Source organism: Gopherus flavomarginatus, chromosome 7 (genome assembly GCF_025201925.1).
Source record: "Gopherus flavomarginatus isolate rGopFla2 chromosome 7, rGopFla2.mat.asm, whole genome shotgun sequence".
Classification (NCBI taxonomy): Eukaryota; Metazoa; Chordata; order Testudines; family Testudinidae; genus Gopherus; species Gopherus flavomarginatus.
In genome coordinates this window covers 66,548,489-66,573,753 of record NC_066623.1, presented here as the reverse complement: position 1 = coordinate 66,573,753, position 25,265 = coordinate 66,548,489, and the positions used below count along the sequence as shown (strand labels likewise).

At 39.3% G+C, this 25,265-nt stretch overlaps 1 protein-coding gene across 5 annotated transcripts in view; it reads left to right on the top strand.

Annotated features, from left to right (window-relative positions):
* The window catches only part of BRINP3 (BMP/retinoic acid inducible neural specific 3), a 333,504-nt gene that overhangs the window by 259,612 nt on the left and 48,627 nt on the right, over positions 1–25,265 (top strand). For all 5 annotated transcript variants that reach the window (XM_050961409.1, XM_050961412.1, XM_050961410.1 and 2 more), the window contains one exon: positions 10,098–10,320. In XM_050961409.1, the coding sequence (XP_050817366.1) occupies positions 10,098–10,320 (223 nt within the window). The remainder of the gene's footprint in view (positions 1–10,097; positions 10,321–25,265) is intronic.

The window sequence follows — 25,265 nt, the reverse complement described above, 5'->3', positions numbered from 1 at the left end:
GTTGACTCATATTTAGCTTATGGTCCACTATCACCTCCAGATCCCATTCCACAGTACTCCTTCCTAGGCAGTCATTTCCCATTTTGTATGTGTGCAACTAATAGTTCCTTTCTAAATGGAGTACTTTGCATTTGTCCTTATTGAATTTCATCCTATTTACTTTAGACCATTTCTCCAGTTTGTCCAGATCATTTTGAATTTTAATCCTCTCCTTCTGGTATCATCCAAAAACTTTAGAAGTGTATTCTATATGCCATTATCTAAATCATTGATGAAGATATTGAACAGAACCAGACACAGAACTGATCTCTGCAGAATCCCACTTGTTATATGCCCTTTCAGCATGACTGTGAACCACTTCTAACTACTCTCTGGAAGGTTTTCCAACCAGTTTTGCACCCACTTTTTAGTAGCTCCATCTAGTTGCATTTGCCTAGTTTATTTATGAGAAGGTCTGGGAGTCAGTATCAAAAGTTGTACTAAAATCAAGATATACCATGTCTGCTGCTTCCCCCCCATCCACAAGGCTTGTTACCCTGTCAAAGAAAGCTATCAGGTTGGTTTGACACAATTTGTTTTTGACAAATCCATGCTGACTGTTACTTATTACCTTATTATCTTCTAAATGTTTGCAAACTGATTGCTTAATTATTTGCTTCATTATTTTTCCAGGTACAGAAGTTAAATTGTACTTCCCTGGGTTCTGTTCTGTAATTTCCTGGGTTGTTCTTATTTCCCTTTTTATAGATAGGCACTATATTTGCCCTTTTCCAGTCTTCTGGAATCTCTCTCGTCTTCCATGACTTCTAAAAGATAATTGATAATGGCTCAGTTATCTCCTCAGTCAGCTCCTTGAGTATTCTAGGATGCATTTCATCAGGCCGTGGTGACTTGAAGACATCTATATTTGTCCAAGTAATTTTTAACATGTTATTTCTCTATTTTAGCCTCTTCAGATCCTACCTCATTTCAAGTGGCATTCACTACATTAGACATCCAATCACCAACAACCTTCCTGGTGAAAACCGAAACAAAGAAATCATTAAGCACCTCTGCCATTTACACATTTTCTGTTATTATTTCCCCCTCATTGAGTAACATGCTTACCCTGTCCTTGGTCTTCCTCTTGCTTCCAATATATTTGTAGAATATTTTCTTTTTTACTCTTTACGTCTCTAGCTAGTTTGATCTCATTTTGTGCCTTGGCCTTTCTAATTTTGTCCCTACATACTTGTGTTATTTGTTTATATCCTTTGTAATTTGATCTAGTTTCCACTTTTCATAGGACTCTTTTTTAAATGTTTAGATCATTGAATATCTCCTGGTTAAGCCAGAGTGGTATCTTGCCATACTTTCTATCTTTCCTAGACAGTGGGATAGTTTCCTCTTGTGCCCTTAAAAATATCTTTTTGAAATACTGCCAACTGTCTTCTATTGTTTTTTTGTCTTATACTTGCTTCTCATAGGATCTTATCTTCAACACTTCAACCTCTCTGGTCACTCAGTAACAGATTTAAAGGTGGCAATTTTGCAACAGAAAAGCTTCAAAAACAGACTCCAACGAGAAACTGCTGAAGTTGAATTAATGTGCAAACTAGATACTATCAATTTAGGCTTAAATAGAGACTGGGAATTGCTCAACCATTACACACATTGAATCTCTTTCCCCATGTTATGTATCCTCACACCTTCTTGTCAAGCTGTCTTAAATGGGCTATCTTGATTATCACTACAAAGGTTTTGTTTTTCTTGCTGACAATAGCTCATCTTAATTAATCAGCTTCTTAGAGTTGGTAGGGCAACTTCCACCTTTTCATGTTCTCTGTATGTGTGTGTATATATATATATATATCCTCACTATATGTTCCATTCTATGCATATGATGAAGTGGGCCGATGATCACTTTCACCCAAATTGTCTTCCACTTTCAAATTCTTATCCAGTTCCTCCCTATTTGTCAAAATCAAATCTAGAACAGCCTCTCCCCTGCTAGCTGTCTCCACCTTCTCAAATAAAAAAAAATGTTTCCAATACATTCCAAGAACTTGTTGGATAATCTGTGTCCTGCTGTGTTATTTTCCCAACAGATGTCTGAGTAGTTGAAGTTCCACATCACCAAGTCCTGTGCTCTGTATAATTTTGTTAGCCATTTAAAAAAAGCCTCATACACCTCTTCTTCCTGGTTAAGTGGTCTGTAGTAGACCCGTACCATGACATCACCCTTGATTTTACCCCTCTTGGCTTACCCAGAGGCTTTCAACAAGTCTGTCTCCTATTTCCATGAGAGCACCTCATGTTACAAGTAGTGCCTTGTATACCTCCGGATTAGTCCCTAATTGGGTTTGGAGACTCTACCGTTAATAGAAGTGCTTAGTTCTCTAACATCTTCCCCTGCATGTGAGCTCCAGTCCCCTCCAGGGAGGGTGAAGATCTAAGAGAACCAGTTAAAGCTCCCTGATTCTGCACCAATTTCACAGTTAAGTCATCCTGGGGGCTACTGTAATTTATACCACCTCCATACAATCCTAAAGAGATCCTATACTTGTGGAGGACCAGTGCACTGTAGTCCTTCCTACGCTCCCCTCCAACTGACACTCTGATATGTACATCCCCTGACATTCTTCCTCCACTATGCTTGGAGGAGGAACTCCCAGCAGAGCAGTTGCCCCAACAGGCTTATGCTAGTGGAGAGAGTTCCCCACTGGCCATTCTGGCAAGAATCCAGCTACTTTGCACCCCTTGAGCAGCACAAAGTGACCAGGTCATACCAGAGAGTTTGATCCTATGATTTTTAACATTTATTGTAAATCCCAGCTTCATGTCTGGCCCATCCCTTTCACAGTACATGTGTTTGGTTCCTGTACTTACACCTTAAGAGAGTAAGAACAGCAAATGACTTCATTCCAGAGGGCTGAATGATTTATATAATCTCATTTAAAGTTCACCTCTGTTACCTTTTTCTATGGAAAAAACCAAAGTCATTTCAAGCCAAGGTCATTCGTATATATGGTTTTTTTCCCCCCCAATATATATTTCTTGTAATATTGCTGCTACTTTTTTAGATAGATTAATGTATATCAAACAACTAAAATTAATTGGAACATAAAAACAAATGTATATATTCATTTTACTGCTTTGTTTTTCCTGGGCCCTTGGAACAGAGTGGGTCATTTTTATTTATTTATTTATTTATTTTAAATTTAAATCTCTAGAGTCTGGACAATACTGGAGCAGCATTTTATTGGACATTTACAATATTTGGCTGCTTGAAATATCAGTTCTATTGCAGATCAGTCCCTTGCACAAAATTTTGGTAGCTTTGTGGTTTGAGATTTCAATTTGATGCATCCACTGGTGTTTCACCAACTATAACATTTATTATTATTATAATGCTTTATAATTAAAAGTATTATGATGGGGAAAGGAGTTCCATTACCATTGTCTTTTTGTCAGAAGAGAGTTTTAGCATGCAGTACTGTTATCTGAAGAGTAGGACGCACTGTTGGGGATTTTGAAATTCTCTTTCACAACTCTTGATCGTGGACTTTGCTGAGGCAATAGTTGCCTGAGGTAGGGCCAGATATCTTGAAGCTCAGTTCCGTGCTGTAACCTCAACTTTCAGTGCTCAAAATCCTCCATGTTCTCAAATGTGCGTCTTTAAATAGCTTGGGTGGTATCAATTCCAGTTCTTAGTATGTAATCACAAAATACAACAGTATTGGTAGTCAACGATACTCTTGTTGACAGCACAGACATAAAAGGTTTAGGACTGAATTGGCCATGGAGGATGAGTGTTCCTGTCAGGTTAGGGTTGAGGCATATTGGCAGGGCAGGGTTGGGAGGGCTGCGTTGCTGCTGTCCACATCCACCACCTCTACTGTGAATAAAGGACTACACTTCTCAGAGGTGTTTGCCTAAGTAATAAGGCCTACATTCACAGCAATCAAAAAACTGTGATCTAAAGGTTTCAAGGATATAAGCTGGAGCAAGTTCATTCCTAGACAATTCTGGATTTCATCCCTCTAGAGAGGAGAGAATCTCTGAATGAAGTGAGCTGTAGCCCACGAGAGCTTATGCTGCAATAAATTTGTTAGTCTCTAAGGTGCCACAAGTACTCCTATTCTTTTTGAAATCACATCAGTAGCTCTAAACACCTTCCCCTTTTGTTTTTTTTTAATTCCTCATTGGACTTGACTACTGCTCAGTTGCACACTGTGATCCTATTAATTATTTTTAACTTATTTCAAGGAATTGTCTCTCTCAGATGAACTTAAATAGGATTCACATTAAAACTAGACCTAGACAAATGAAGACTAAACCATCTGACAGATAGGGCATTCCAGAGGATCCATGGGGAATTGAACATATCACAATTGAAACTTTTATTTTCATATAAATTTGCAAGACCTTTAGCTATTGAAAGCCAGGAATCTTGGGAGATGAATTTAAAGCTATATCTCTGGAACTAAATCACCTCAGTTACCATTCCATGAGGGGAGACAACACTCAGTTTAAGATGGAGCATGGATGCCTGATCATTTGTGATAATTCCAGGGTAGATTCTCAGATTGAGATACAGCAGGATAGAGAATTGAGTCAGCCTGGATAAATATGAGGCTCTAGAAACCACGGCCATCTGGGCCAGCATGTGGAATCACAGATTCTTTGAATCTTCTGCATCTGCCAGGAATTAACTAGCAGAGGGTTTGATGTGCCCACATATAGACATGCCCTTCCTTGCTGGATAGAAGACACAACTTTGTAAAAGTGACCTTTCTTTGATGCACTGAGCAGCAGACTGAAAGTCTTCTGGTCAGATCAGAGGGTAAGTTTACTTCTGGAGTCCCATGGTGGTGGAAGACGAGATGTAGCAGTCTGATGAAGGGGCTGTTTGATTTGACAAGATCATCTTCTCATTTCCCATTAACAAATTGGCAACTAGAATTATATTGTGTGCTGGCATTGGTGAGAAGATACTGGCTTATGTGGTGATACAGAAAACATGGCTGCTGAAATGGCCTTTTAAATCAACAGAACCTGTTGCAGTGTTACATAACTGATGCATACACAATCCTCTTAATGTCCAGAGGATTGCTTGTATTTGCCATTCAGAGACACCCCATATTTTTGGGTAAGATGCCCCTCTGCATGGGATCTCTTTTCAAGGATGAAGTCCACCATGGCCACTACTACATGGCAGGATTGAATTTGGAAGTCCAATCCTACTTGGAGATTCCTGCTGGAGCACCACCAGGGGCTGATACCAGTCAAGAGGTGAGATGCAGATGAAGTGCCAGTATCAGCATGTGGTAGAGACAGATTTTACTGACAATGTTTAAATTATAATATTGTCAATCAAGTGAAAACAAAGAAAGAACATAAGTGTACATACCATCCTTTACACACATTTTTGTACATTTTTATTCACAACTTCTCTACTTATTGAAAGTATTTTTGTTAGAAAAATGTGTCAGTGTTTTGAAAAGTGACAAAACAGACCACTGAAATTGCTGTCAAGAAACTTTAACATTTTTACTTTAATGAAGTATTGTGTTGAAAAATACATTTTTCTACAGAGCTACATTTACTGTGGATTGTTGTTTACAAGCAGCTGCCCTCCAATTTCTTCTTCATTTCAAGAAAAAAATCTAACCAACCTACACTTAAAGCTTATTTATATTACTGTAGCACCTGGGAGTCCTAGACCAGGACCCCATTGTGCCTGGCATTGTAGGGGAAAATAAGATAGTCCCTTCCCCAGAAAGCTTGTAATTTAAGTACAAGACAGACAACAGGTGTGTACAGAAAGACAGATGAGGGCACACAGGGAATCAAATAGACAATCAGCATGATAGGCAGTGTTCTCTGCATACCACAGGACTAGCCATTGTCAATTTTTTTGCAGACAACACAGCAGAGGAGAGTTTTAAGGAAGGTTTGTAAGAGGACAATGACTTGTTCTTGCAGATAGGAGGAACTACCTGTAAACAAGCATAAGGGGCTGCATGAGAGAAAGCACAATGGTACTTACTTGAAAATTTAAGAAGTGGTGATGAAGGGTGGCTTCATGGGTCTGATCAGAAGTGGGGAGGGGTGGAGGGGACCTTTCAATACAATTGAGGAATTGTTAAAAGTAGGAATGGTTGCCCTCCAGTTTGTTTGTCATTTCAAGGGGGGGACCCCCTAAAGAAACTTACACCCCAAACATTTGTTTGATTAAAAAAAATCTGAAACTGATCAGTTAACACACCTTTTCAATTTGTGAGAGATTGTTTCAACTCATTTTATGGTTGTTGTTTTGCTTTTTGAAGATTGGTTGTAAGAAATAAAAATTCTGCTTAGCTTAGACTCAGGCCAAGCCTGAACAGAAGCAAGTCTTTATGGTATTGTTACATAGTAACTTACAGAAAAGTGAGTTGATGCTGTAAAATGAAACTATTCCAGATTGGATATCAGTGCTACTAAGAATATAATATTAAAACACAAAATGTAAGTTAATGAAGGGGCAGATCCTCAGCTGCACTCATTTATACCACCTGAGGATCTAGACAATACTTTTTTTCTGGTTTGTTTGTTTGTTTTGGTAAAGCATGAACCACTACCACAATATTAAACTATCATATTGTACCTACCCATTGTGTTTTACATACTCTCTCTCTCTCTCTCACACACACACAAACACACACTCACACACACACACACACAAATTTCTTCCCTGCACCTTTGGATTTTTGCACATCCCCTCTGTGCCCCCCTCAAAGTCACAGGACCTCCCTGTCAACTTCTTCCTAGGATTGTCCATGATGGTCTAGGAGGAAGAAGCTGGACAGGGAAGTGGGAGGTACTCTGGGACTGTGAGGTCTATTTCATGTCCCTTCTCTGCTCATGTCTCGAGGTAGAGTTCCTCTGGGTAGTGTCCATTGACTCCTCGGATGCCTCTGAGAAGTGGTGGGTGCTATCCAGGGTTCTCTAGTTTATCCTGATTTTCAACATTTAACCTCACTCCCATTCCTGTTTTCTCCTGTGTTTTCCCCAGCAATCAGTTGTAGTCTGGATTTAGGATTCCTCCTCCTTAATTGAGGGAATGATTCTTTAGTTATGGGAGGGCCCAGATCCTCCTGTCTCAATACTACAAATAGTATGTATATTAATTTCACTTCTAATACAGATCTAAGAAGAATGAAGCTTTAGTCTTTTTTTTTCCAGGGAACACAGATAAATCCACACTCAAATAAACGGGAAAGGACATGTTAAGGACCTGGAGAAAATGTGACCTTCTCTACGGTAGTAGGTGCTGAAATACCTAAACATGAGTTCAGCATCTCACTTTGTTTCTCAGTGGTACTCTTCCCTCTGCCTCCATTCATGTTTTATTATATGGGCCTGACCCTATCCTGACTGCAGGACATGAAATTATTCCCCTTACACGGGATTCTGAGGGACCAAGATTCTTGATCCCAACTCAGTTACACCCCGGCCAGTGGGGATGCATGACTATCTATTGAAAGGACATCACTCTGGAATTATACATTAGTTTACAATCTAGTGTCATCTTCTACATATATCTAGGCACTTGTATGGCCACTTAATATTGTAGTGTTTATTCAGAGATGACTACAATGCTACTCTCTAATGGTTCATGATGTGCAACTGTCTTCATATGTGAAACAGATGATTTTGGGGTGAGGTGATAAGGTACCGTGTAACCATATTACTTTTGTCACTTACCTCTCTCATACAATACAGGGCTCTTTAACATAATAGTAGAGGGTACAGCAACAGGGCAGGGAAGTCATCATTAAGTAAGCAAATGTGTTTTCATATTGGAAATGGTATTATATTTTGCAGTTTTGTATTGCAAGTTGAGCATAGAACTTTCTCGTTACTTGTAAACAAATTATAGAACACATTGCTATTGTGCAAAGGACTGCAAATAGACAATGTTTCTTATAGAAGTGATCATAGCAATGTGAAAACTTAGAAGAAATTATGATGATGTTGTCTTCTCTATTTGTCAGCAGTAAGAAAGTAAGTTTAAGTAGAAATACAAATACTTACTAATAATGAAAGGCAAATTATAGTTCTGTGGTTAAAGCATAGGACTGGTAGACAGGAGAACTAACTTATGGGCCAGATCCCAGGGCCGCCCAGAGGATTCAGGGGGCCTGAGGTCTTCGGCAGCGGGGGGCCCCCGCAGCTGAATTGCTGCCGAAGACCTAGCACTTCGGTGGTGGGTCCTGGGGCGGAAGGACCCCCCACCTCTGGTCTTCGGGGCACTTTGGCAGCAGGTCCAGGAGCGGAATTGCCGCCAAGAACCTGGAGCGGAAGAAGCTCTGGGGGCCCAGGCCCCGTGAGAGTTTTCTGGGGCCTCTGGAGTGAGTGAAGGACCCCACTCCAGAGGCCCTGAAAAACTCTCATGGGGGCCCCTGCGGGGCCCAGGACCTGAGGCAAATTGTCCCACTTGCCCCCTACTCTGGGCGGCCCTGCCAGATCCTTATCTGGTGGAATCACCATAGTTCCATGGAAGTCAGAGGAGTGATGCTGATTTACACTAGCTGAGGATCAGGGCCTCTGTTCTTTAGTTCTGCCAAAGGGAACATTTTAAAGCAATGCATAGTTAAACTTATTTGCCTGCCACTTGCTTTCCATAATTTATCTTTTTGTGTTCTCTTAAGTTATGAAAATGATGTGTTTGCATAAGAAAATCCAGTACTGAAAACTTACTATTTCTAAACCTACATCATGCCAAAATGTTGATACCCATTTTCATTCCCTAGATTGTGATCCTATAACTAGAGCTGGTCTGGATTTCTCTTTCTCCTCTCCATCACCCCATGCCACCCCAAAACAAAGTTTGATAAACTAAACAAGCCAACGCATGCAAGAATTTTCTACTAAAGTATTCAGGTTTTACATCATGAAATTGATTTTTATTCAGCTAAAAACCTGTATAAGCAAGACCAGATGTTTTCCTCAAAACCAAAAAATAGGATGGACATCTTTTACACCAGATGTAGTTGTAGCTAAGGTCCCAGCCATGCACGCTCTTCCATGAAGACAGACCACTCTACTCACGCAGACCCATTGAAGTCATGGGGGTTCTGTTCTGGAGCTGGCGTCTACGCAATCTGGCAGGATTAAGGAGTTATGGTAGGATAATTATGACTTCAGTGTAGGACCAATCTGACAAAACATGGATTGTCAAACAGGAGTGGGAAGATGAGAGAACTAGACAACAATATGTGGAATCTAATATGTGGAGGGAAAGCACAAAGTTACATAAGAGTGCAGTATTTAAGATGTTTTCTACCACTAAGGTCCCTTTTTAAAAGGAAATAAAAGAATGGTCTAAATTCTAGAAATAAGCATCTGGGTCACACTACTCATGAATAATCCCATTGATTTATTATCTAATGTACTTGTATGGCCTGCATTATTATAATGTCTGAGTACCTCTCAGATTTCAGTGTATTTATCCTTGTGAGGTATGAAAATCCTGTTCTCCCTGTTTTACAGAAGGGGAACTGAAGTTAAGAGAGACCAAGGGTCAGGTTTTTAAAAGGACATTTAAAGATGCAGGTGATCACCTAGTGGGATTTTCAAAAGGTGCTTTTCAACTAGGCACCTATTGCCTCTTTGACTGCCTAAATACCTTTTAAAGATCTGGCCCTAAGTGACTTGCCCAAGGTGACACAGAAAGTCTGTGGTGAAACAAGGATTTGAACCCAAATATTCCCTACCTAAGACTAGTGCCTTAATAACTGGACCCTTTATTTCTATTCCTTGTCTGAGTAAAACTGTGTGCACTGAAATGTTTTCAAAACCAGGTCCTTTATTTGGATATAAGAGAGTCTGATTCTTATACACTAAGGCATCTTTTTGTTACCAAAGTGGAGAATAAGGCTAATGTGTATTTATTCTTAATTTAAGTTACTATTTATGTAATTTTCTGTTATTTTATCGTCATCTAGTTGTCATTGGTAATGGAATTATGTTTTATTGTAAAATGATACATTTTGTAGCAAAATATAACAAATTGTGTCAAAAAATAACCACAGATATGTAATTACAAAACATTGAATCTTGCCATTTTTCAGATGAATTCAAGTTCTTTATGAAAAGGCTGCCCATGAACTATTTCCTCAACACGTCTACCATAATGCATTTGTGGACAATGGATTCTAATTTTCAGCGTCGTTATGAGCAACTGGAAAACAGCATGAAACAACTTTTCCTTAAGGCACAGAAAATTGTGCACAAGCTCTTTAGCCTAAGTAAGAGGTGCCATAAACAGCCACTCATCAGCTTGCCAAGACAGAGGTAAGAAATGCTGTGAAAACCTGACACACTCAGGACATTGTTTTGAGACTGAAGCCTGCTTAAAAGTTCAGGTATGCTAATAAATATAGTATGCAGCCTTTATAACCATAACAGCAAGACAATGCTATTGAGTCTTCTAACCTTTAATGTTGTTCTGATCAGACCTTCCCAAGGATGATGCCACAATGAGAAAAGTAAAATGCAAACTACAACTGAATATCCTTGTGCATTACTGGAATCAACAAATCAAAGTAACATTTCCACTCCCTCCCCCTCAAACACACACAAATCCCCACTGAGGTCAAATTCATCCCTCATTTAATCCATTAACTTCAGCAGAGTTATATCTAATCCTAGATATCTAATCTAATCTAATCCTATGTAATGCTTGAGGAAGTCAATGGAAGGATTTGATCAGGCCTTTGTACCAAGTCTTACACAGGAGCAACCTATAATCTAGTGGAGAACAAAAAAATGCAATGAAGTTACACCAGTAGAAGATTTGGCCTACTCTACTAAAGGGCAGCAGTGGACCTAAAGTGAGCAGATTGTAGTATTATAAAACTATAGATTAAAGATTAGAGTTTGATTGCTCTCGTAGGAAGCTAGGAGGGATGTCCTAAAAATTTAGTATAATTAATGAGCTCTTTCTGTCAGAAAGTATTTTTATAGGGATTTCAATATGCAACATATAAGAAATCCTTGTGCCACAGTTGGAAAAGATAACTACAAATATTTATTGTAATACTTCCTTGTGGGAAAAAAAATAAAACACAAGCCTCTTTCCTTGTCCTCCTACAGCTGGTTTCCTAACATTTTGCTAAGTTTTTAAAACTGTGCCTCAGTTGGAAAAAAAAAAAAGCAAAAATGTTAATTGAAATTTACTGTCTCCTCTCCCTCGCTCCCCAGCTCTTGATTGAAGCAAAAAACAAGCCATTTAAAGTAATTCCATCTCATGATGCTATAGTCTTCAAATCCAAACAACTTTACATATTTTTCCCAACATTGTTAACAGAAATAATTAATTGACTCCTGAGTTATAGAAACCACTTTCTCACAATTCATAGTCTACAATCAATGTAACACAGATAGAACAGATTAGAATGAGACAAAACTAACAATCCTCATACTTTTGTGCCTTGACACAGTTTTAGCATACATGGGTTTGGGGGAATCCCATTGTCATTTTATTCCTCTCAGTGTCAATTCCTTTCCAATTCTAGATGTTGTTCTTAGATTTTAAGGTCAATTTAATTTAAAAAAATGTATTATTTCAATTTCTGATTTAATGATGCAGTAGTTAGAATTACAGCAAGATCAACTGTACAAGTCAATGGTAAGTTTTTATGGGCTGTTTAGACGTGATTTATTCTGACATTTTAAATTCCTCTAAGTGAGTAAGGACGTGTGCTACGTATCAGTGAAGAGAATTTTTTCAGGCTGTCTATTTTCAGCAGCAGCAGAACTTTTTGGAATAAATAGTGAGAATCAAATAGTAACATAGGAATTGCCATATTGGATCAGACCTGATGTCCATCTGGTACATCATTCTGTGGCCCGCCCCAAATGCTTCAGAGGAAGGTATAAGAACCATGCCGTAGGCAGGTGTGGGATAATTTACCCCCAATGCTCCATCTTAGGTTCCACTTCTTGAGATAAAGTGGCAGAATAAAGTTTGTTTTCTGCATACCAGTTGTGTCACCTTCTTTTAGTAAACTATTTCAGAGGAGCAAACATCTTACCTAGTTATATAGAATTAGAAAAGTTAAGATAAACAAAAGTATGTGTATCGAGGATCCTGCCTTTGTGGCACACCTAAAACTTCATTTCAGTGAGACATTTGGGTGTACAAGGATGATTGACTAGAGTCCAATACGTTTAACACACCCATGAAAAATGCTTTTGTGGAGCTGACACTAAACAAGTTGTACTGAAATTACTTATATATTGATAAGTAAATGAATTGCTAGAGGCATTCTGTGTCATTCCTTTATTTATCACTACTTTTCTTGGCTACTACTAATTATATAATTAAGTGTAGTTTATTCTAAGAGGGTTGCGGGGAAGGGTTGGTAGAGCTGTGGGGTCTTTCTCCTCCCAGTCATATCATGAACATCCTTTGCAAAAGGATTTTCATATGCTGAGGCATATATTGAGACTTTATGTTGAGTATGAAAGCAATTTGGATTTACTTGTATGTATGTAATAGGCACAAACCTTTGCAACATGGTCATTATCCGAAACACTCCAAGCATGAAAAGAAAAAGTTACAATTTGAAAGAAAATTTCTTAATTTTCTGTGAAATGATGTTACAGAGTGTTCCGCATGGACTTCAGGGCCTGCTATGTCAAATGGGTCAAGCATGGTCAATAAAATGTTCTCAGTGAGCTGCTTTGATACATTAAGAGTTACATCTGCCTTAAGAACTGTGTGACATCATCCACTCACTCACTTTGTTTTCTTTGCTTGACCATCCTATATTGCCTGCATTAGTTGGAATTCCACTAGGTGGCCAGCTCTTGCTACAGTTGATATCACAGCAATATACAGCAATGCTGCAGATGGCAAAATATGTTGTCTCAAAAGACTGGCTGTTGTGGGCAAAGAGCTTCTGTATGAGGATAATCATGTGTATAGAAGGATTGTGAATTGAGAAAGATATTAAAGTGGCATATGTATAGAAGCTTTTGACTCTATTATATTTATTCAGCTGCAAGGGGTGAGACTGACAGTGTTACTTCATATTATTAGGTATAGCAGCCTCTTTTGCAAATAAGGTGAAATGTACAGAGGGCATCAACTCAAGCATAGGTTCTAAACCTCCTTAAATTTTAGGAACCTGATCCAAACTTTACTGTTCTGGCTGATCGCTATGGGCTGTAGCTAAACCTGAAAAATGGGATTGATGCAAATTTTACTTTGTAGTAATGTGGGCTGTATTTAATTTTCTTATTTTACAAGGGAAAATGGCCCGGGTTCAACAGGGTCAACTTTTAAATACTCATGATAGGTCACTGTAGTTCACGCCTCACTGAGGTGAAAGATCATATTTTTGTCACTGCTCTTGTCTGGCTGGATTTTCATAGAAGCAGCACCTCCTTTTATATTGTAGTAGCTATATTCTGGGCACATGAAAATCATAGGAACATGAGACCCCCATCCAGTTGTTACTTGGAATCAATGGGGCTTTCTGTGCTAATAACAGTTGGCAAGGTCAGGCACCAAGTCCCTCAAAATTAATGGCCTAAACCTGCTTTCACTGACATCGATGGCAATATTCCTATTAACTTCAATGACATAAAACAAAGATCCGTGTCAAAGAGCATGGTCTCACTGTAGGATGAGCTAAAAGAAAAGACTATTTTCTATAAACATGACTATATCCACATTAGGGCTGCTGTTTCCAAAGATCAGGGATTAGATGCTCAACCCCCATTTAACGTTGGGTGCCAAAGTCACATACATCATGGAAATGCAAGCTAAAAGACTTACTATCTAGATTTTTCCATGTCATTTATAGTGATTCCAAGAATAGCATATCATTCATTTGAGTGGATGCATGTGGTACAAAATATTACAGCATGAACACTAGCTGCACTAGCCTAATTTGTATGCAGTTTAAATAACTTTCTAATGAAAACCCAACATTTTGTGCCAAATCTAAGTAGCATAATTTGTCATTCAATAAATAGATAAAATATTAAAAAGAGAAACAATTTAAATATAGCAGTAAAACATTAGAATATATTATATCTTTGGTATGTAAGCAAAATGGAAATATATTGCAACAATTGCAGTGCAGAATTGAACTTGAGCAAATATGAATGTTAGCTCAAAAAGTATATGTACAAAATTTGCACACAGAAGCATATTTCTGGTGAAACATCAGTATTTGAATTTTTTTAAGTCAGTGTTTAATCTTGCTATGTAATTTGTAACAGCAGCTAAACACATTGGGCCTGATCCTCACCTAGTGCAAATTGAATCAGCTTCTTTGAAGTAAGAGGAGCTAGGTCAATTTATGCCAGCAGAGGATCTAGCCCAGTGTCATGTTATGGGCAAAACTCTGGCCCCTTATCTCAGGCAAAGCTTTGAATTTGTCACGTCATTCACTGCAGCTTGAAAGCCATATGTGAAAAACAAGCAAGCCAGTTTACTGTTCTTTTCTAAAGATATTAAAAATAAATCAGGTTGTTGATCTATTTTATACACTTAGCCATATATTTGAAGGCCCTGCCCAAGACATGATCATTTACATGCAGGATTCCCTTAACGTGGGGGAAAATGCTCAGTTATGTCCATAAGACACAGTTTTGGAGCCAGTGGACACATGCCTCAAAGCATGATGAGCCCCAGGAAGAATTCTGCCTTTGGGATACAGAATTCTTCCTGGAGCTCTCCAGCATGCAGTGGACTTATGCCCACTGCAGTTTAATCTTCCCCAGGGTGCACCCAAAAGTTCTACAGACTGCTGTGTAAGGAGGAAGAGCCATGCAGCTGCCCCCTCACCATCTCACTCTGCTCTATTTTGAATGTTTACATCCCAGTATTCTCGCAGAAGGAGCAGAGTTTGAGTGCCAGGGAACACAAGGACCCCAGTTAAGAACATCTAGCTCAGTATCCTGTCTTCTGAAAGTGACCAATACCATGTACCCCAGAGGGAATGAACAGAACAAATAATCATCAAATGATCCATCTCCTGTACAGAAACTGATTTAAACAATAGGCTACATACCACAGTTAGTAGTTCTGCAGTTTCACATGTGAGTTCCTTCAGAACTCTTGGGTGAATACCATCTTGTCCTGGTGACTTGTTACTGTTTAGTTTACCAGTTTGTTCTAAAACTTCCTCAACAGACACCTCAATCTGGGAGAGTTCCTCAGATTTGTCACCTAAAAAGAATGGCTCAGGTTTGGGAATCTCCCTCACATCCTCTGCCATTAGGACCGGTGCAAAGAATTCATTTAGTTTCTCCTCAATGGTCTTATTGTTCTTGAGTGCTCCTTTAGCATCTTGATTGTCCAGTGGCCCTACTAGTTGTTTAGCAGGCTTCCTGCTTCTGATGTAGTAAAAAAAAATTTTGCTATGACTTTTTGAGTCTTTGGTTAGCTGTTCTTCAAATTCTTTTGATGCCTTCCTGGTTATCTTTTTACATTTCGTTTCTGAGAGTTTATACTCCTATTTTTCCTCACTAGGATTTAACTTCCACTTTTTAAAGGATGCCTTTTGGCCTCTCACTGCTTTTTTTTACTTTGAGGTTTAGCCACAGTGGCACTTCTTTGGTTCTCTATGTTTTTTTAATTTGGGGTATATATTTAAGTTAAGCCTCCCTATTATGGTGTCTTTAAAATGTTTCCATACAACTTGCAGGGATTTCACTTTTGGTGCTGCAGCTTTTAATTTCTGTTTAACTAACTTCCTCATTTTTGTGTAGTCCCCATTTCTGAAATTAAATGCTAGTGTTGGGATGCTGTGGTGTTTTCCCTGCCACAGGAATGTTAAATTTAATTATATTATCATCACTATTACCAAGCAGTCCAGCTATATTCACCTCTTGGACCAGATCCTATGCTCCTCTTAGGGCTACAACAAGAATTGCCTCTCCTCTGGTAGGTTCCAGGACTAGCTGCTCCAAGAAGCAGTCATTTAAGATGTCAAGAAACTTTATCTCTGTATCCCATCCCGAGGTGACATGTACCCAGTCAATATGGAGATATTTGAAATTCCCCATTATTATTGTTTTTTTTATTTTTATAGCCTCTCTAATCTTCCTGAACATTTCATTTCACAGTCACTATAACCATCCTGGTCAAGTGGTGAGTAATATATCTCTACTGCTATATTCTTATTATTAGAGCATGGAATTACTATCCAAAGAGATTCTATGGTACAGTTTGGTTCATTTCAGGTTTTTCTTCTTTTGATTCTGCGCTTTGTTCACATTATTGCCCCTCCTCCACCAGCATGACCTGTTCTGTCTTTTCGATGTACTTTGTACCCTGGTATTACTGTGTCCCATTGATTATCCTTATTCCACCAAGTTTCTGTGATGCTTATTATTATCAATATCCTCATTTAAAATGGGGCACTCCATCTTATTATTTAGACTTCTAGTATTTGTATATAGGCACTAAACAATTGTCACTTTTTATCTGTCTGCCATTACATGATGTGATTGAATGGGCCTCTTTTTCATTTAGTTGTTTCTTATCAGATCCTCCCCATATTTTATCATCTTCCAACCTCTCCTCCTTATTAGGACATAGAGAATCTCTATTGATAGGTTGTCCCCTAAGGGATGTCTCTGTCTGAACCATGTGCTTCCTGTCAGCTTTCCCCCAGCCCTTAGTTTAAAAACTGCTCTATGACTTTTTTAAATTTTATATGCCAGAAATCTGGTTGCATTATCCTGTGTAGGCTCTCCCTTCTCCAAAAGTTTCCTCAGTTTCTAATAAATCTAAACACCTTTTCCCTACGCCATTGTCCCATCCACCCATCGAGATCCTGCAGTTCTGCCTGTGTAACTGGCCTGAGGATGGAACTGGAAGCATTTCAGAGAATGCTACCATGGAGGTCCTAGACTTCAATCTCTTATCTGGCAGCCTAAATTTGTGCTTATCTGCTTCAAAGGCACAAAAGAGTGTGATGTATTAAAAATGTATTGAATTTTTAGTCTGTCACTTTAAATGCTCAGGAGTTTTTCTGATCCTGCTTGCAGGCTAGGCAGCTATGTAGGGAAGCATACAATCTAGGTCTTGCAGTAGCCAGCTTATAGTAAGATAGGGTGAGTTCTGCCTCTCAGTATTAGGAAGCAGCCTGCTTGCTCTTCTGGTTTTCCATGTAATTGTTCTGAATTTTTCAGACATAAAATAGTGTTATATTGAAATCTTACAATAAGGTTATTTTATATTTTTATCTAATATCTCTTTAGGTTTATGATATAAACATAGAGAAGGGGCGTCTTCATTGTTGCTGCTCCTCATTGCACACCTGCAGAAGAGACATGGGAAATCTGGCAATGGACTTTACCATAGTGTTTCAGTTGATTGGCAAATTAAGTTTTCTATCCCGTTTTTCTTAATGGGCAATACCTGAATATTTCAAAGTTAGGTTTCAAAGTAATAAGCCTGGGCCACATTGTGATGCTACACAACTTCTTGAGATTTGATTATTCTAACCCTAGAATGCATTGGTAGAAATATTGTTAATTAGTGCACTGGCCACAAGATGATCAAGGAATAAAGTTTCTCCAGCAGAAAAGAAAAGTAAATCTTAATATGTAGAAAAGGACACTGAATAACTATTGGTAGCTTTTTCTTTGTACAGGATGTTTGCAGAACTGGATGTCTGATAAAACCCAGTTACACATTATTCAGCAGATCACTAAGATAAAGGAAAATAGCAACTGGATGTTGCTTTAGACCAAGACAATACAAACAAGCAAGAAAGAGCCCCATTCACTGAGCTTCATCTAGTGCCGGAGCTGAGCTTCATCTAGTGCTGCTCTAGAAGCAATGTTAAACCAGAGATGTTAAACAGTAACATGTTTTTACTGTGTTTTATTAGCAAAGTCCTTTGTTTCTAGAACAGAATACACAAGTTTCTAAATACAAATTGCCCTAGGAACGAAGAAAAAATGTACCTAAGTTATATATCAGTTTCAATCAAAAACAGTAAAAAGCTTTCTTTAATCCACTTCATTAAGATACTTCATGTGGGAGTTAAAAAGGGTTTTCAGGTTTAAACTTCCAATAGAAATCAAAGTGATCTAGCTCACACCCTGGTGCACATCAGAAAGCTGCACGCAGTACTAAGATGAAAGAATGCAAGATAAAATGAAGGTCAGTGGCTGTGTGTGGTTTTTTTGAACATGGAAGTCTCCAGGGAAGTTTCTCCAGGGAAATAAATTAGTGGACTTTGAGATGATATCTTTAATTAGACTGGAGATTAGAGTTATTTAAATCAGATGTGACACACATACAAACATGATCCATAGGCCTGTGACTAAAAGGTCTGATCACAATCATAAGCAGAAAAAGGTTATATATACAAGCTAACAGGCTGTGTAAAAGCATGACTCACCAGCAGCACACTTCCTTGTGGCTGGGCATGGTATAGCAAGCACTTTTCCTCTGGCACATACATCTGCTCCGGTCCTGTGGTGATCTATTTCTCATGGCTTGGCCCAGTTGTGTTCAGTTTGACCCTTTCCATTGTAACCAAGTCCACAAATCAGTAGTCCAGTGACGTAACACCAGGTCTTTGGCTCAACAGTTCTTGTACCCCTTATGTCACAGGGCTTTTAGCCACTTTGCTTGGTGGCTGATGGAGGATCTTGGTTCCCCCTTATTCTCTGGGTTCTTGAAGTCCTTTTAACTATCCTGTTTCTGGGCTCACTCCTCAGCATATCAATCCCCTTTTCTGGGCTCCCAGGTATCACCACTGGGAGACAGGCATTCTGGCATAGTGGGTAGAACCAGGAGTCAGACATCAATCCAGTTATCAGAGCCAGGAAATGTGAGCAGAGTCTATTATAATAACAGACTAGGTACTTCCAGTTTGCATGTATATCTTCCTGAAAGTCCCTCTATGCTTAAATAGTGTGCCTGGGCAGACCGATCAATCAGAGGTCAGGCAGGGAGGAAGGGTGTGCTGCTAATCAGGTCTTCCATGGGTAGAACTTCTCATCATGCTAATTTTGCCCCTAGTTGATAGTTAATGGCTAACACCTTTGCCATAGGCCATGAGGTGGAAGCATTGGTCACCTGGAGCCCCTCAGACCCATGTTCTAGATCTCCTGATCCTTACAACAGCATGCATTACATCTCCTGTACAGAACCACCCAGGCTTTCTCCCCAGAGGCCTGGCTCCTGTTGCTTCAAGCCTCTTTGCGTATTTACATCTCCCTTAGAAACCCAAGCCTCGGGTCTTTCCGTTTTGTCAAAGATCACCACAGGAATCTGTTCCGCCCCTCTGACTTCCCAGTATAACTCCTAGCCTTTTACAGGAAAGGATCTCAAAGCCTTCTTCCCTCCCCCAAACACCTATTCTTATCTACTGACCTGAATTTATTCCTTTATTAGTCACTCTGCTTCTCTCAGATGGAACTCATTCTTGATTGAGCCATTGAACCCCTCCCCAGTTGGGCCTAATTCCCTGGTGCATTAATTGTACTCTGGCTCCAGTTAACTCTTGCTCTTCGAGCATGGGGTATAAATTATAGCTGATTGTGCTATTGACACACTTGCCCTCAACCCTTTAATTAAACAATGGACTACTTAAATATTAATTGGGCCAAAGCAAGAGTTAGAATGACTCAATAGTCAAATGATTAGGGCACTTATCTAAGAGATGGCAGATCCTTGTTCATATCCTTTTGCCTCCTCAGGAGAAGGAGTATGTGAACTGGGGGTCTTCCACATCCTTGGTGAGCAACCTCTCCACCAGGCTAAGGATTATAAGGCAGGCCTTTCCCCCTGCCCTGTCTGTTTTTTGTGAACTCATCTGAGGGGCCCAATCCAGTACGCATGCTGAGAGACCTAGTTCACATGCTCAGAGACCACATATCAGATCAGGCCCCTACACATGAGTTGGGCAGCCAAATGCCTGTTGTTCCCAATTTGTGACTCTGGGCTTAGAGCCTGGGGCTTAGGCAGGACATAGGCATCTGGACACCTACTATGAGGCAGTACTGCACATACTCAGGCAGGAGATAGGCATCCAGCTGCACAGAGTGAGGTTGCAGTGTGCAGATCCAAGGAAAAACAGTAGTCAATGAGTTTAAGTGCCTTCAGTGTTAGGCAGCGGCTGCACATTTGTTTTGTGAGTCGCAGAGCTGACTGGTCAGATGGAAAGACACAGGAAGGGAGTGTGCAGAACAAATATCAGCACCAGGGAGGGAATGTTCATAGTGAAAACTGCAGAACATACTCCTATGACATCATCATTGTCCAGGGTTCTTTGCTTGAACTCTTTCCTGCAGCAGCTCTGCTGGCTTCAGTCTCTGACTGTCTACCTCCTGCAGTTTCTTTCCCAAAGGTAATAGGGTTGTGGTGAAGAGACATGCTGCATGGATCCAAGTGCCCTCAGAGGAGAGGTCTCTTCCTTGCACAGTTCTGGATCTAGGAGGGTAAGGGTGGTCCTTGCTGGGCCACATTTTGTCCCCTCAATCCCAATGCAGCTGTACCTCTTTCAGCTGTGAAAAATATGCTTATTCTACAATCCCAGACTGCTTTCTCTGCTTTCTCAGATGCCAAAAGCCCTGCTTGTCACCTACCCTGCTTCCCAAACCTCCACATTTCCTCCTGACAACAGTTATGATCAGTTAGGCATTGACAATACTGGAATCTATCTGTCTACTGAATACTGAAAATGTGAGGCCAGTGTAAAATAAATGCAACTTATTAAAAATTCACAATGTTTTATTTAATTAAATAAAAACTAATTTTTTTAAACTTAAACTGAAGTGTTACAGAATTTCCACTAGAACAATGCAAAATACAGGACATTTGCTGAGATGGTTACAGAGTCTTGCCATTAAGGTTCATTGATTCTCTAATAGAGATGTGATGCAGAGCTGCGGTTGTGTCTGTCTCAAAAGGGTGCAAACCCCACAAAATATACCTGAGTGAAACACAGTTCAGCTTATTTGCTGTGTAGGTTACTAAACAAGCCATGATAACAAGAGACCTAAAGAAAAGGATGATGGTCTTGTGATTCAGGCACTAGACTAGGACTCAGGAACTCTCGATTCAATTCCCAGCTGTGCAACAGGCTTCCTCGCTCTACCTCAATTTTCCCATGTGACATGGGGATAATGATCTTACCTTTCTTCCTCCTCTTTACATGTTGTATCTATTTAGATTGTAAGATGTTTGTACACTCCCTAGCATAACAGGGTCCTGATACTGGTTGAGGCTGCTAGGTGCTACTGTAATTCAAATAGTTCTCAGCTGATTCCCCATGTTGGCTACTTTAAAAAAATCATTAAAATGTTCTTTCTGTATGGGAACAATTGTCTAATGATGAACCAAAGACTTTGACATGGCTGGAGAATGAAAGAGATGAAGGTCAAAGTTGGGGGACAGGAAGTACTGTCATGCACATCCACTTTTCAGGCACGTTTTATTGCACTGATGCTACACTTTGACAGAGATTTCTGTTTGTCAAATCATGTCTGTCAGAACATTCAGAACTGGCTTTTCCAGGCTCTGAATCAGAATATTCTCAACTGATGAGAAGAGGCACTGTGATATATGCATTGATGTAGGTATGGACACACGCGAGCAAGCTTTCTTCACCTATCTTATACCACATGCAATTACACCATTTTCTCACTCAAAAACTAAGGCATTAGCTTTTCAGATGGGACAACTGACACTAAAGTTAAATCTTCTGGGTTGTGTCTTAGGTCGCCATAACCATATACTTACTGTATTAAATAATTTGGAATATGGCTAGATCTACCCCTGCTGATGCTGAATTTTCACTTTTTGGATTTGAAGATTCCTTTGAAAAGTACTGTAAGGTTGCCTTTGAAACTGTTATTCTCTCATTTTTATTCTTGGTTTTCCCTGACAAAAAAACCTGACCTTCATTTCAAAAGGTGTAAACAAATCTATTCCATCATAAATTCTTCTAATTCTCATAGCTGAGGGAGCAATCATTCCTGTCCAGCAGGTGTGAGACAAGTCAAGAAATCAGCTCTGAGGGACTCAGTTTCTTTTATTTCCATTGCATCACATTCAAAGTTTCCCATTCCATCTAATGTATTGGTTATTTTGTCTTACACAAACCAAGAGCATCAAAGAGTTTCTGGTATATAATATATTCTCCAACTTTTCTTATGTCCCCATTATGAGAACAAAGCAGAGTGATGGAAGGAGCATATTACAAGCTGACAAACACACCTCACCTTTTTAAAAGTGATATTTTAGCCAGCAATATGGTGTGCAATTGTAGTGTCATATGGATAATCTCAAGGCTAGCTTCATCTGTGGACAGAAATACCAAGAAGAGTCAAGTGCTGCAGCTCCATATCTAGAACATAAAAAAGGACTTTTTTTTTAAATAAGAATATGACAATGAAAAATATGGATGGAAAAATAGTGTATACTGTACATGCCTAGTGATGGACTAAAACAAATAAATTAGATCCCACTTTCCATAAACAGTACTGAATAGCAGGCTTAACAGTTCCACTCTATCAGTGATCACTCAGGAATACAAGTCCTTCTGTTTTTAATCTTTCTTTTTTTGTTGTAGTTTGTTTTTCCTTCCCACCAGTTTCTAAGTGAGTTTAGTCCTCCTATGAGAAGTGTCAGATTGGCAGCTCTGGAATATGCAGTCTTCTGACATATTCACTAGATAGACAGGCACAGGCAGTAGCAGTATAGGCCCATGTTGTCTTGCTAACATGTCTCAATTCTTACTTGGAAGGACCATCTGTATGGGTGAGAAGGCAAGTTGGCCTTTATGTCCCTTCACACCTTGGCCTCTTTTCTGAGAATGCTAGAAACGTGCCAGCTGTGGCAGTGATGTGGGCACATATTAGCTAGGAGGAAAGTTCATTGTTTACTAAAGTAAGTAATCGTTTTGCAATTCTGTTGTCAGAGTATATAAATTCCTGACAGAAATAGACTTCCATGTAGCTCCAGGGGTAGATTATGACACCCTAATTAACAGAGTAGTACCGTACTCCCTGAGTAATCCCATTAATAGGAAAGGGACTGCTCTAAGGGTAAAAATATTACTCAGTGAGAATCAGTGTCAGAATATGGCTCTACACTATTGTTTATAACTCATATCTTTCTGCAGCTTGCAAGAAATTCCAAGTATTTATTAAGCACCATATTGTGGAGCTGTTACTCCCCTGTAGAAGTATCTATTCACACATGTAATCTGAATGACTTCAGTAGGGCTATTTGCATTTGTAATTGCTTACTAGGGTGGATAGGATTTCTACAGTCTTGCTCTAATATTGAGCCTTATTCTACCACCCTTACTCAGTATGAATAAATACCTTGCTTCATGAATAGTACCATTGATTTCACTGATCCTACTTGCAGAGTAAGGTACTACACAACCCGAGTAAGGATGGAAGAATTTTCCCTTTAGTGACAGTAAAACTATCAATGCAGCCATTTGTTTCCTTGCAAGGTTATAATCCAATATGAGAAATCATGATCCTACTGTTTATGTGAAGAGTTCACATCCAAATAAATATCTCAGCACTTAAAACTGTATTATCATATGTCTGTTTTGCACAATGCTGGGAAAAAGTCAACGGTCCTTTGGCAGACAGTATCTTAACTGAGAAGCCTTTCTCTTCACTACTTTCAGAAGGTTATCAGCAGACAGAATGGAGGCAAAGGCATATCCCTTCTTGTGGGAAGATTATATCTGCATGACTTTCTTCCCAGACATCCATTATCTTGGAAAGGTACAATAGTAATGCCAGGAAGTATGAGAACAAGACGTGTGCTATGCAATGAAGTTCTTCTTAAATCCATTTTACAGTCTTTGTGGTAGGACGGAAACAGAAAGGTTTCAGAACAATGGAGATGTAAGTGAAGTTCTATTTGCCTTCAGTAACTAAACGAAAGGAGGCCAATGCCTTAAAGCCACAGCTGAAATGAAAACAAGATTCCATTTCTGTCATGTTTCGTTTCTCCACAGTTGCAGTTGACCAGTGTCTTGAAGTTGAGTGACCTTCACCTCTTCCAGCTCTGAGTACTACCTACAAGTCAAAAGGAGAGAAGAAAATTATCTAAAGCATCTATGTATGCCCTCATCCTGGGCTTGGACCCTCTCATCACTGAAGGTGATGGCAACCTGGCCATTTGGCAGAAAACAGTACAGGAAATAACATAGAATTTGTACCCTAGGGCCTCATATCCATACTTTCCCATGATTTAACTGTTTTTTCTAGCTGCCTACTGAAAATGTGAGAGAGCTGACTCAGAATGTGACATTTCTGTCCCTCTGAGTCCATGCTTACAATACGTCCTAAGACTGGATGTGATCAGCAGACTAGTTTGGTATTGATGCCCAGTCATTCCTAAAGAGAACAGACATAGCAGATGAAACAAAGCAGCTACTGGAGTATAGAAAACACTTTGTTCTTGTTCATGTGACAGGAGAATGACACAATTGTAGCATCAGTTCTCCAGTGACATACTTAGAAGCAGAGAGGATGAATATTAAGCAGGAGTTATTCATCTGGAGGAGCATGTGCAGCACCAAGTGTTGGCTTGGGGAGTGGTCACCGAATCAGGAAATTCAGTCTTATTTATTATCTTTTATGATTGACTTCTATCAACAACCAAGATACAGTAGTTAAACAAAGAAACAAACATCAAATTTGAAGTTCACCTGGAAGAATCTTCTTGCTCAATCCATAGCAAGATCATGTATTTGTTCCAGCCTGAGGAGCTCATAACTATATACGTAACATATACAGCTGGAAGAGCAAGTGCAAGAGTAACATACTTAGTCCAAAATTTCTCCCTATGAAGACACTATCCAATTCACCATAAAACATGCTTTCATGTGTTTTTTGTTAACCCCTGCAAATAAAAAAAACTTTCATTTTTTCAAATAAATAATGGGCTATCTGGATTTTTAGCCATATATCTTACAAAGAATTTTTTTGATAAATAGCTTCAGGTTGTGTGTCATGGAGGAGACTTCACTGTAGTCAGACATATATCTGGTAACCACAAATGCCCATTTTTTTTCACCATTTTAAACTCATGCATACGTCCTTGTATTGAGAGAGAGGCTCAATTTTATAATCCATAACCTGCTTATGTAATGACACAGCCAGAAGTATCAAGTATAGCTACTTTGGTGAGTTTCATTTTTTATTCTATATCTAAGGAAAACATCCATAAAATAATGAAAGTCCCAGTACAAACTGATTGCAGGGTCTTCACCTTCATT